Below are 14,605 nucleotides of genomic sequence, written 5' to 3' on the forward strand. Positions count from 1 at the left end.
ATGTCTATATTACATGGTGACTATAGTTAATAACATTGCATTATATATTTTAAATTTGCTAAGTGAGTAGGTCTTAAGCATTCTGACTATACATACAAAAAAGATAACTATGTGAGGTGATAGATGTGCTAGTTAACCTGATTATGGTAATCATTTCACAATGCATATGTATCAAATCATCATGTACATTTTAAATACATACAATTTTATTTCAATTATACTTCAAAAAAGATAGGGAGAAATAAATAAATTTATATTAAATTGTTTTTACTTAATTTGCATGGGATTATCAGCTATCACTGCAATTTATGCTTCATAATTTATAAGCTAATAAATTAAACATTTAGTTCAACCAGATTATACTTTTCATGGCATATAAATTCCTGTATTTCAGTCTACTTGAATGTAGCAGTCTATTAGTAGAGTGTGAAGTTTACTACATGAATTAATTGTTTTTTTGCTTTATATATTTGTAGGTCATGTTATTCAGTGTGTACAAACTCATAATTTCTAAATTACTGTTTTGATCATAGCTTTTTATATGACAATTCTTTCTTATGTATTGTTTTAAAGTTAATATTATCAACACCTACTCTTTTTATTTTACTAATCTAATTTTGTATTTTATCATCAACTATTCTGGCTTATTTTTCAGAATTGTATTTGTAACTTTTATAGAGCAATATCTAAGGTAATTTTGCTTTTTTAATCCATTCTGATTTAGTAATTTAATTAAACTACATAGTCGTTTTATTGGTTCTTGCTTCTATCCTCTTGCTTAATGCTTTCTGTGTTGATACTACCTTTCTATTTTTGTGGGTATTTTTTGGTATATTGACTATTGTGGTTTGATTTTATTGCTTTTAGTAATATAGAGACATTCTACTTTTATTATATTACTGTTTTAAATTTCCATACAAATGTCCTCTTATATTAGTAATGCAGATAAACAATGAGAGATAAAATTTAGAATGTAGTATTGGGATATATCATGAAGACCCATTTGAAAAGTTTACACTTAATTTGTAAAGCAGTGGGAGACATGAAGAAGTTTTGAAGAGTGCAATGTAACTAGAGAGAGGCTATAGAAAAATCAGTTGGGCAGTACTCTGTAGAATGAACTGAAGTGAAATAAAAGCACAGGTTGCAGATATAAGTTATAAGAAAGTGCTTTTGTAATCAAAGAGAAATGATGAGAAGGAATGAGGGTTAGAGACTGAATAGAGACGGGTGTCAAATTGGATGTGATGTGCAAATAAAAGGACAGAATATACAGGAGGTGGTATGTTACTAGTTGACTGGAAGAATTATGGCGGCATTTATAATGAAAATAATTTTTCATGACCGGCTTTGTTGAGAGGATCTGTTTTGGACATGATAGAGACTACGTAAGTGGAAACATGTACCTAATAATCTACCATGTGGAGACAGAGGTTGGAAGAAGGAGTAAAATTGGAATAGATCAGTGAGTCAACCATTAGATTGATTGTTGAAGCCATGGGAGCTCATAAAAGCTTTGAAGAAAAGTGTTAGAGAACATCTGAAGACAGAATCTCAGTATACAAGTTGCTACATTATTATTTCTCAGCATTTTTATACTTAGCTTGGTGACTACTAGGGCTGGGGCTCTGAAGGCTGTACACTGGTTTGTTGGGATCGTGTTGTTTAAATTCTACATATTTGTGAATTTTCATGTTTCCTCCTGTAATTAATTTCATACAATTAGTATGTAATTAGTTTGTAATTAGTATGTAATTAGTATGTAATTAGTTCATACAATTCATGTAATTAGTTTCATACAATTGTGGTTGGAAAAATCTTCATATAACGTCAATCTTCTTACTTCTGTTAAGACTTGTTTTGTGACCTAATATATGTTCTATCCTGAAGAAAGTCCCATGTACACTTAAGGAGACTGTGTCTTCTGATGCTGTGGGATGGAATGTTCCACATATGCCTATTTTTGTCTAATGTGCAGTTCATATTCAGTGTTTCCTTATTGATTTTCTGTCTAGATGATTTATCAACTGTTGAAACTGAGGTATTGAAGTCCCCTATTATTATTGTACTGCTGTCTATTTCTCCCTTCATATCTGTTAGTATTTGCTTAATATATTTAGGTGCTATACTGAAATTTTAATCTTAAGGAATTGCATTTGCAAATTATAGGCAGTTAGTAGAATCTCCATAATATTTAAACAAGTCAGTCATTTAAAGATATCTGAAATGAATTGTCTAATGAAAATGACTGAATTTAATTCCAAAACCACATTGTATGCATATGTCATCTGAACTTGGTGCATATTTTTTCTTAAACTATTTTATTAGCTGTTTATATTTCTAATTCTATGGTGTGTTTCCTCAGTCCTCAATTAACTCCATTGTGGCTTTTGTCAAGGATTTTATTAACCAATTCTTTCAGGTGATCCATTATTGTGATCAACTGTTTTACCCAGAGGGGATACCTCAGAATAGTAACACCACATTTACAATAATGCCTACTAAGATTTGTTTCTTTCTGGCAATGCTTTACCTTACACAAACATTTACAAAGTTTTATCTTATCCAATTTCTTAAATGGGATGAGAATAGGTTTTCTATGAAGAATCACATTTAAATATTTTTTTTATTTTTTTAAACTTTTTATTTTATTTTTCAATTACAGTTGGCATATAACATTATATTAGTTTCAGGTGTACAACACAGTGATCAGACATCAACACAACTTATGAAGTGATTACCCTGATAAATTGGGCACCCATCTGACATCATAATAGTTATTACAATATTATTAACTATATTCCTTATGCCATATTTTACATCCCCATGACTATTTTGTAACTACTAATTTGTACTTCGTAACCCCTTCACCTTTTTTACCCACCCCCCCCAACATTCCTCCCATCGGGCAAATTTCAAAATGTTCTCTGTATCTATGAGTTTGTTTCTCTTTTGTTTATTCATTTTATTCTTTAGATTCCATATGTAAGTGAAATCATATGGCATTTGTTTTGCTCTGACTTACTCCACTCAGCACAATACCTTCTTGGGCCATCCACATTGTTGCAGATGGCAAGATTTCATTCTTTTCTGTGGCTGAGTAATAGTCCATGGTATATGTACTACCTCTTTTTTATCCATCCATCCATTGATGAACACCCAGGTTGCCCCATATCTTGGCTATTGGAATGAACATGTGGATACACATAGTCCTTCAAAGTAGTGTTTTCAGTTTCTTCAGATAAACACCCAGAGGTGGGATTACTGGGTCCTTCTTTGCCTCTTGTTATAGCCTTTGTTTTAAAGTCCATTTTGTCTGATGTAAGTATTTCTACCCCAGCTTTTTTGTTTCATTTCCATTTTTATGAAATATCTTTTTCCATCCCTTTACTTTCATTCTGTGTGTGTTTTTTTATCTGAAGTGAGTCTCTTGTAGGCAGCGTATGTAAGAGTTTTGTTTTCTTATCCATTCAGTCACCTTATGTCTTTTGATTGGAGCATTTAATCCATTTACACTGAAAATAATTGTTGATAGATATGTAGTTATTGCCATTTATTATTCATATTTTTTATCTTTTTTTCCTCTTCTTAGAGAAATCTCTTTAACATTTCTTGCGAAACTGGTTTGGTGGTGATGAACTCTTTAGCTTTCTCTTGTCTGGGAAACTGTATCTGTCTTTGAGTGTTAAATGATAGCTTTGCTGGGTGGAGTACTCTTGGTGGTAGGTCCCGCTTTTCATCACAGTGAATATTTCATGCAGTCCCTTTTGGCCTGCAACGTTTCTGTAGAGAAATCAGCTGACAGTCTTATGGGGGCTCCCTTGTAGGCAACTAACTGTTTTTCTCTTTGTCTTCCACTCTTTAACACCAATAACTGATTCTAATAATAAACAGTGTCACTAATGATGAGATGTGTCAATCTCTAAACTCTGCATGTTCAAACTCTGCTTCTGATCACATAAGGTGAATGTATAACAAAGAGTTACGCAAGCACTGATAAGAGACAATTTCTTATTAATTCAAGGTTATTTGGGAAGCATTATTGAGATATTTACCAGAATTCTTAATTACTAGAAAGCAATAGACAATTTAACCATTTTCACCTAGGGAGAACAGACTAAATACTAAATTTCTCAAGTATTATCAAGGAGAGAGAGAATGAGAGGGAGGGTTAGCTTCTGAACACAGCATGAGTATTCGCTAAAACATCAGGCTGGTGCAGTATGGAAAGTATCTCTGAAATGCTCCGGCTTTTAGCCATTATCATACATGTTTACAGCAAAATTACTGAATAAGGATATGTTCATCCATTTATTTATTCAGCCATTCAACAAGTATTTACTGCATGCCTCCCTTGTGCCAAGCATAGTTCAGAGTTTTTAGGATACAGAAAATGTGATGGAAAATCTCCTCTCCTCATAAAGAATACATTACTCCAGCAGAATGTAGGTGGACAAAAAACAAGTAAAAATGAATGAACAAAACAAATTCAGAAAAAGATTGGTGCTAAGAAAAAAAAGGGATGAATCCAAGTGAACGTGGATAGGTACACGTCAGAATGGGAAGACAGAGATAGGTTTTCGGATGAAAAGAAGTACAAATCTCAATTACTGAGAGGCTAGTTAAACAGGATTTTTTCTTTGTCTCTCTCCTGCTGACCATATTTTGCCATTTCACTACTTATTATTGTTCCATTAAAGTGTTGAAATGCTAGTCAATAAATGATTACTGAAATCCCACTGTGTTCTCAGCACCAGTACAATTGGAAAATGTGGTTAAATTCAAACAGCTAATTCTACTGCTGTGATAAAATATGTGCTGCAGAATGATACTTAAGTCAGCAAATAACTTAAGTCTTCTTGTGTTGAGGGGTGTATTTGAGTCTGTTTCCCCAGCTATACATACATCACAAATCTATGTTCCAGGAACTCCTCCAAGAAGAGGCATCATTTATTGCCACTAGATGGCACCAATTATTGTCAGATTTTTAGGCTAAAACAAAACCTCTTTCTATGTAGCAGTTATATTTCAAATGAAAGACAATTACTTAGCACCATTATTAATGAAACTATTGATATTTCATTAATAATTTTTATGGTATTAAAGCTAGCATTAAAGATGATATGTTCATTCACACATACTTCGTTATTCAATGTATATTTGTTCCAAATAATCTTTTTAAAAAGTATATTAGCAATGTTATTGAAAATATAAAAAGGAAAAAACAATTACTTATATTAAATATATATTAATATATTAAATATATATTTAATATATAAATATCAGTATACAAAATAGCTGATAAAAGTATATTATATTACAGAAATCTTTAAAAGTTTTGTAGGAAATAGTTTTAATAAAATCTTGCAGAATTCTTTTTTTTGTAGAAGTAATTTCCCACTGTGTTTCTCAAAAATACATACCTAATATTTATAAATATATTGGGGGAAAAAACCATGGTATTTATTATTGCAATTAAATATAACAAAAATAATTACAAAATGTAAAATAGTATAGGAATAACTTCAGTAAATGCATATCACTTAGTCATATTCTATATAAAAATTTAATATGCACAGCTATATAAAGTTTAACAAATAGTGAGATCTAAAAATATATATTTTATCATATAATTTCCCTGTTTTTAATTAGTAAGTTTACAGTGAAATGCAAACATATGCACAATTTTTCTAAAAGAAAAGAGCATGAAATATTCTTATTTTTCAAAAATGTGGTAGGTAAATATTCAAAGTATGTTTATTCAGAAACAAAATGTAACTATGCTCACATCTTTCATTAAAAATACAAAAGTGGCTCTGGAATAAATATAACCTATACTTTTATATCAGTAGCCTTCAAAATAAAAGTGCAATAAAAAATGAGAGTGCACATAAAATGCACTGAAAAGTATAATATGTAGTATGAATAATTATAATTACATAGAAGAAAAAATGACAAGTTGCACATTTATTATGCTAACATTTATTTTTAAAATCTACACATCTTTGCTACTTTAAGAAGAAAAGTGAATTCCTCAAACTAGCTGCTATTATGACTATCACTGTATTTCCTTCATTCTGAAACAGTCAAAAAGTAATACTCACTTTAATACGATCCAGAGTTTGTTGCCTCATGGTAACGAGAATTCTGTATCTCTGTTCTTCTTCATAGATTCTCTCTTTACAGTTTTTTCTTTCACTAATGAGATGATTATACACAGCTTGTGCATGTTCCTTTTTAAATCTCATAGTTAAAAATGTCTCCCTATGAAAAAAGAATTGCAATTACCATTAATCAATTTATGATTTATTTCCTAAAATACACTTATGATACATTTTAAAAGACCCAATATCGAGGAGAAGGTCCAAGATGGTGGATTAGGTAAACAGTATGCTTGCTGCCTCCTAGGATGACATCAAAATTACAACCTCAAAGAACAATCAACCTCAAGAACCAACTGAAGACTAGCTAAACAGAATCCCTATAACTAAGGATATAAAGAAGGCCACATTGAAACTGGTAGGAAGCGTGGAGATGCAAGATGGGCAGACCCCAAACCCACAGGTAGTGGTTGAATATCCAGGAGGGACACCTTCATGGTGGAGGTCCCATCTGAAGAGGGAGGGGTTCCAGAACCACACAGCACTCCCCAGGGGTCTTGTGCCAGGAAGAGGAGTCCCCAGAACAGCTGGCTGTGAAAATCAGCAAAGACTCCATCAGTCCAGGTGAGGTGGAGGCAGCTGGAAACCCAGACCTCCTCTTAAAGGTCCCACATATAGACTCACTTGCTTGCAAACACTTCAGCTCCAGTGGAGGGGCAGCAACTCGAGAGGTACCAGAGACATATGGAGAAAGATTGAGTTGTGTGGTTTCGGAGCAAGGGCTGAAGGGACAGCCGCCATTGTCTCTGTGTAGAGCCTGCCTCACTTCCACCCTACAGGAGGGCGCCAAATTTTCTATGTTGAACCCTCCCCCAAAGGGTCAAATCTGAAAATGCATTAGTCTGGTAAAATCTGAGGGCATGCACCACCTTGATGACACCGTGGGCCCCCACCCAGTCCAGCTGGTGCTGCATCACCGAAGACACTCTCAGCTCCTGGGAGGCCAGCCACACCCCACAGCTGTGGAAGTTCTTTACAGCAATGGAAGGGTGGAGATGGCCTGGAGAAATTTCAGTGGTGGGCATTCAGCAACAACTTTCTCTGCAGCCTCTCTTGGGTGGCTCTCAGGGATCTGTGGGCCCCAGGCGAGTGGTGGCTGGCCAAGATGTTCTCAGGTCGTTTTGCAAAGTGATAACAGATTCAGCACTGGTGCACATACTGAAACTGAATTAACTTTGTAAAACCACCAGCCATGCCTTGTGACTCCCTGAGACTCTGCCCTGCCAAACTAGACCTACATCTCAGGGGACACTCTCAATAGTGGGTCAAACGCCCAGCCTGCACATCTAAAGGCGTTCTTTCAACAGTTGAGCCTTACGGGCACCTGGCAGGTGCAACAGGCCTAGGGTGGCCCTGAGCCTTTTGCTAAGCTGTCTAGGCCTAATACTGGTAGAAGTTGGCCCTGTTTCACAGCAAGGCCATGCCCACATGTCTCCAGGTCCAGCACAGGCAGCAACCAAGCACATATAGCTTTGTGGCTCCTACCAGGTAGCCCAGGGCCAGTTACAGGCAAGGATGAAGTAGGCCTGCATGGGAGCCCCTCCCAAGAGATATCAGAAACAACACACCCAGAGGCTGGCTTCAGACCATACCATAGCACTACTTTGTTTGGCCCACAAGTGGCTCACCCAAAGAATGATCTCAACAGGCACAAGAGGTCACTGGGGTAAATCCCCTTCTGAAGAATCAGCCCCCACACAGCAGCTCATACACTGTGGGCATAGCCAGTCTTGACTGCCAGTCAGCCTGGAAGTCAATCCTACTCACTGACGCACCAAAAGCAATCAAGGCTCAACTACATCAGGAAAATACACACAACACACACAGGGACACTACTGAAACACATGCACATGTGATCAGGGAGACTGCCACTGGACCGCACAGGACACATACTACAGAAGGCCAACCAGCAAAGACTGAGAGACATAGAAGATCTATCTAATACATGGAAGCAAACACAGAGAAGAAGCCAGAACGAGGAAACAAAGAAACATGTCCCAAATAGAAGAACAGGAGAAACCTCCAGAAAAAGAACTAAATAAAGCGGAGGTAACCAAACTAACAGAGACAGAGTTTAAAACACTGGTTACAATAATGCTTAAGAACTTAATGAGAACTTCAACAAAGAGATAGTAAGCATAAGGAAGGTCATGGAAACCATAAAAAAAGAAGTCAGAAATAAAGAATAGCTGAAATGAAGAATACACTAGAAGGAATCAATAGCAGATTAGATGAAGCAGATGATCAGATCATTAATTTAGAAAACAAGGTGTCAGAAAACACCCAATCAGAACAACAAAAAGAAAAAAAGAATTAAAAAACAAAGATGGTACAACGGACCTGTGGGACAACATCAGACATAAAGACATTCGCATCATAGAAATACCAGAAAGAGAAGACAGGGAGCAAGGGAACGAGAAATTATTTGAACAAATAATGACTGAAAACTTTCCTAACTTGGTGAAGGAAATAAACACACAAGCCCAGGAAGTGCAGAGAGTCTCAAACAAGATGAATCCAAACAGACCCACACCAAACACATTATAATTAGAATGGCAAAGTTAAGGACAAAGAGAGAATCCTAAAAGCAGTAAGAGAAAGACAACTAGTTTCTTACAAGGGAGCTCCCATAAGAATATCAGCTGATTTCTCAACAGAAACTTTGCAGGACAGAAGGGAGTGTTGGGAAATATTCAAAGTGATGAAAAACAAGGCCCTATAACCAAGACTACTTTACACAAAAAGCTATCACTTAAAATTGAAGGAGAAATAAAGAACTTCCCAGACAAGAAAATAACTAAAGAAATTCATTACCACCAAGCCATATTAAAAGAAATGTTAAAAGCCCTCCTTTAAGAAAAGAGAGGAAACAAACAAACAAACAAAAGAAAAAAAAATGTCAATAACTATGCACCTATCAATAATCAGTTTAGATGTAAATGGATTAAGCGCTCCAATCCAAAGACATAGGATAGCTGAATGGATAAGAAAAGAAGACCCATGCATACGCTGTATACAAGAGACCCACCTCAAATTGAGAGACACACATAGACTGAAAGGAAAAGGGATGGAAAAAGATATTTCATGCAAATGGAACCAAAAAATAAAGCTGGAGTAGCAATACTTATATTGGACAAAATAGACTTTAAAATGAAGACTATAATAAGACAAAGAAGGACGCTACATAATGATAAGGGGACCATTCAAACAAGAAGGCATTACCCTAGTAAACATCTATGCACCCAATATAGGAGCTCCTAAATATATAAAACAGATATTGACCGGCATAAAGACAGAGATTGACAGTAACACAACCACAGTAGGGGACTTTAACACTCCACTAATACCAAAGGACATATCTCCCAGGTAGAAAATCAACAAGAAAACAGCAGCCTTAAATGACATAGTAGACTAGATGGATTTAATTTATATATTTAGAACATTTCATCCCAAAGCAGCAGAAGACACATTCTTTTCAAGTGCACATGGAAGAACATTTTCCAAGACAGATCACATGTTAAGCCACAAAACAAGCCTGAATAAATTTAAGATTGAAATCATATCAAGCATTTTCTCTGGCCACAATGGTATGAAACTAGAAATCAGTTACATGAAAAAAACTGGAAAACACACAAACCCATGAAATCAAGGAAGAAATCAAAAGATACTCTGAGACAAACAAAAATGAAACACAATGACTCCAAATCTATGGGAGACAGTGAAAGCAGTCCTAAGAAGGCAATGCATAGCAATGAAGGTCTACCTCAAGAAATAAGAAAAATCTCAAATAAGCAGTCTAACTTTACACTTAAGGGAACTAGAAAAAGAACAGCAAACAAAATGCAAACTGAGTACACAGAAAGAAATAATAAAAATCAGAGTAGAAGTAAACAAAATAGAGACTAAAAAACAACACAAAAGATCAATGAAACCAAGAGCTGCTTTTTTTTGAAAACATAAATAAAATTGACAAACCTTTAACTAGATTCATCAAGAAAAAAAGAGAGAGTACTCAAATAAATAAAATCAGAAATAAAAGTGGAGAAATGACAACGAACACCACAGCAATACAAAACAAAAAAAAATTAGGAAAACACTATGAGCAACTCTACATCAAAGAATTGTACAATCTGGAAGAATTGGATAAATTCCTAGAAGCATACAATCTTACAAGGTTGAATCCACAAGAAACAGAAAAATCTGAACTGGCTGATTACTACTAATGAAATTGAACCAATAATAATAATAATAATAATAATAATAATAATAATAATCAACAACAACAACAAAAAGAAACACAAAAAAAAGAACCTACCAACAAACAAAAGTCCTGGACCAGATGGCTTGACAGGTGAATTTTACCAAAAATTCAAAAAAGAATTAGCACCTTCTCAAGCTATTCCAAAAAATTCAAGAGAATAGAAGGCTCCCAAGCTTATTTTATGAGGCCACCATTACCTGGATTCCATAACCAGAGAAAAACATTACAAAAAAAGAAAACTATAGACTGAGTTCCCTAATGAACACAGATGCAAAAATCAACAAAATATTAGCAAACCAAATTCAGCAATGCATTAAAAGATCATACAACCCAATTAAATGGGATTCATTCTGGTGTGCAAGATTGGTTCAATATCTGCAAATCAATTAATGTGATACACCACATAAACAAATGAAAAATAAAAATCATATGGTCATATCAATAGATGCACAGAAGGCTTTTGACAAAAATCCAGCACCCATTTATGATAAAACGTCTCAGCAAAGTGAGAATAGAGGAAACATATATCAACATAATAAACATCATATATGACAAGCCCACAGCTAACATCATACTCAATGGGGAAAAGTCAAAAGCTTTCCCTTTAAGATCAGGAAAAAGATGGGGATGGCCACTTTCACCACTTTTATTCAACATAGTACTGGAAGTTCTAGTCACAGTAATCAGACAAGAAAAAGAAATAAAAGGCATCCAAATTAGAAAGAAGGAAGTAAAATTGTCATTATTTGCAGATGACACAATACTATATAGAGAACCCCAAATATCCCACCAGAAAACTAATAGAACTGATAAATGAATTTAATAAAGCATCAGTATACAGAATTAATATTCAGAAATTGGTTGCACTTTTATACACCAATAATGAACTATCAGAAAGAGAAATTAAGAAAACAATCCCAATTACAATTGTATCAAAAAAATAAAATATTTAGGGGCCCAGCCAAGTGGCCCAGTTGGTTAAGAGCGTGAGCTATGAGCAACAGGGTCGCCAGTTTGATTCCCACATGGGCCAGTAAGCTGCGCCCGAGCTGAGCTGCTGCTGAGCTGGTGAGAGTGCGTGCTCTCAGCAGCAAGGTTGCCGGTTCGATACCCATATGGGATTATGGACCACTTCCCCCACAACTAAGATTGAACATGGCACCTTGAACTGAGCAGTTGCGAGTTGAAAACAGGTGGCCAAATGGCTCAGTGTGCAACAAAGTTGCTGTTTCGATTCCCACATGGGATGGTGGACTATGCTCCCCCCGCTTGCAACTAGATTGAAAGCTACGACTGAGCTGAGCTTGCGCCCTCCACAACTAAGATTGAAGGACAACAACTTGACTTGGAGCTGATGGGTCCTGGAAATCATAATGTTTCCCTTCCCCAATTCCCCAACACTGTTTCCCTCCCCAATTCCCCAATAAAAATGTTTATAAATAAATAAATAAATGTTAGAAATAAACTTAACCAAGAAAGTAAAACACCTGTACTCTAAAAATTATGACACTGAAGAGAGAAATGAAAGAAGATACAAATAAATGGAAACATACCATGCTCACGGAGAGGAGGAATTAATGTATTGGGTAGTCGGGAAAGTCATGATGCATTTTTGCATTGAAAAACATAGAAAAATACGTCATTACTTTCCCGACAACCCAATAGCTAAAATGTCCATACTACCCAAAACAATACATAGATTCAATGCAATCCCTATCAAAATACCAATGATATTTTTCCCAAAACTAAAACAAATAATCCTGATATTTACACAGAACCATAAGAGATCCCGAATAACCACAGCAATCTTGAGAAGGAAGAACAAAGTCGGAGGTATCACAATTCCTGATATCAAAATATGCTACAAGGCTATAGTAATCAAAACAGCATAGTATTGGCATAAAAACAGACACATAGATCAATGGAACAGAATAGAGAGCCCAGAAATAAATCCATGCTTATATGGTCATTTAATTTGTGACAAAGGAAGCAATAATTTACATTGGGGTAAAGATAGTCTATTTAATAAATGGTGCTGGGAAAACTGGACAGATACATGCAAAAATTGAAACTGGACCACCTTCTTATTCCATATACAAGAATAAACTCAAAATAGATTAAAGACTTAAATGTAAGACCCAAAACCATAAAACTCCTAGAAGAAAATATAGGCAGTAAATTCGCAGACATTACCCTTAGTAATATTTTTACTAATATATCCCCTCAGGCAAGGGAAGCAAAAGAAATAAATAAGCAAATGGGAATACATCAAACTACAAAGTTTTTTCACAGCAAAGGAAACCACCAACAAAACAAAAAGACATCCTACTGAATGGGAAAAGATATTTGCCAATGATACATCTGATAAGGGGTTAATATCCAAAATTTATAAAAATAAAAAAAAAACAACTCATTATAACTCAACACCAAAAACAACAATAACAGAAAAACCCCCAAAAAACCCACAAACAAACAACACATTAAAACAACCCAATTAAAAAATGGGCAGAGGACATGAAGAGACATTTCTCTAAAAAGGACATACAGATAGCCAATACACATATGAAAAGATGCTCAACATCATTGATCATCAGAGAAATGCAAATAAAAACCACAATGAGCTATCACCTGACACCTGTCAGAATGGCCATCATCAATAAATCAACAAACAACAAGTGTTGGCGAGCATGTGGAGCAAAGGGAACCCTTGTGCAATGTTAGTGGAATTGCAAATTGGTGCAGCCACTCTGGAAAACATATGGAGTTTCCTTAAAAATTTAAAAAACAGAACCACCTTATGCCCAGCAATTCCTTACTCCTTGTTATTTATCCAAAAACATCCAAAACACTAATTTGAAAAGACATATGCACTCCTATGTTTACTGTAGCAGTATTCATAATAGTCAAGTTATGGAAATAACTGAAATACCCATCAATAGACAAAGGGATAAAGAAAGCAGTACATACATATAATAGAGTATTACTCTGCCATAAAAAAGAATCAAATCTTACCATTTGCAACAACATGGATGGACCTAGAGAGCATGATGCTATGTGAAATAAGGCAGACAAAAATACAAACACCTTATGCTAGCACTTACATGAGGTCTGACAATTAAGTTCATGAACTCATACTAGAAAAAGTGCTACATACCTCATTGCTGAATATCACTATTCCACCTTCGAAGTACTCCCCTTGGGAAGCTATGCACTGACACCAGCGCCTAGTCCACCCTTCAAAGCAATTTTGGAACTCTTTTTCTGGAATGGCCATCAGAGCTGTCATCATATTACCCTTGATGTCATAAATGTCATCAAAATATCTTCCTTTCAATATTTCCTTTATCTTCGGGGAAAGAAAGAAGTCATTGGGGGCCAGATCAGGTGAGTAGGGAGGGTGTTCCAATACAGTTATTTGTTTAGTGGCTAAAAACTCCCTCACAGACAGTACCCTGTGAGCTGGTGCATTGTTGTGATGCGAGAGCCATGAATTGTTGGTGAAATGTTCAGGTCTAACTTTTGCACACAACCTTTTCAGCGCTTCCAAGCAGTAAACTTTGGTAACTTTTTGTCCAGTTGGTACAAATTCATAATGAATAGTCTCTCTGATAACAAAAAATGGTTAGCAACATTGTTGCAACAAGTTTGCAAACTTAATTGTCAGACCTCCTATGGGGGATCTAAAGAACAGAATTAGCTAATTAATTTTAAAAAACACTAAAAAATAAGAGATCCAATGTTGAAAAATCTTGGAACTGAAGGGCTTTGGAAAAATTCCCTGGTCCTTTCTATAGGCCTACCTCCATTGAGCTACATTTTAACCACCCAGGTGGAAGAACATCTTTGGAGAAATTTAATGGATTCTCTTGGTTGCCGACCCAACACACCTCTATTTTATTGTAATTCCAAAAGAACACCTCCTCCATGCAGCACGTAACTCCAAGAATTCATTCTGATTAGATTAAGCCTACCAGTATGTGGCTAATTATCCAGGAGTAAGTATATATAGTAAGATAGCTCAATAGGATGAAAGGTAAGGGCCTAATTACATGTAGAGGAGGCTCACATCCACTAAAGGTGAACAGGAGGCATGTTTTCAAATTTGCTGACAACAGCCATAGTGAAGAGAGAAAAAATGAGTACCTAGTTTTGAGATGCTGAATCCACCAAGTCTGCAGCTTAC

The 14,605-nt window shown here is 35.4% G+C and overlaps 1 protein-coding gene across 1 annotated transcript in view; it reads right to left on the bottom strand.

Moving 5' to 3' along the window:
- The window catches only part of CCDC178 (coiled-coil domain containing 178), a 342,837-nt gene that overhangs the window by 221,860 nt on the left and 106,372 nt on the right, over positions 1 to 14,605 (bottom strand). Inside the window, exon 17 of the mRNA XM_019652065.1 lies at positions 6,105 to 6,264. Within this exon, the coding sequence (XP_019507610.1) occupies positions 6,105 to 6,264 (160 nt within the window). The remainder of the gene's footprint in view (positions 1 to 6,104; positions 6,265 to 14,605) is intronic.

Source organism: Hipposideros armiger, unplaced genomic scaffold (assembly GCF_001890085.2).
Source record: "Hipposideros armiger isolate ML-2016 unplaced genomic scaffold, ASM189008v1 scaffold_173, whole genome shotgun sequence".
In the NCBI taxonomy this organism is placed as follows: Eukaryota; Metazoa; Chordata; class Mammalia; order Chiroptera; family Hipposideridae; genus Hipposideros; species Hipposideros armiger.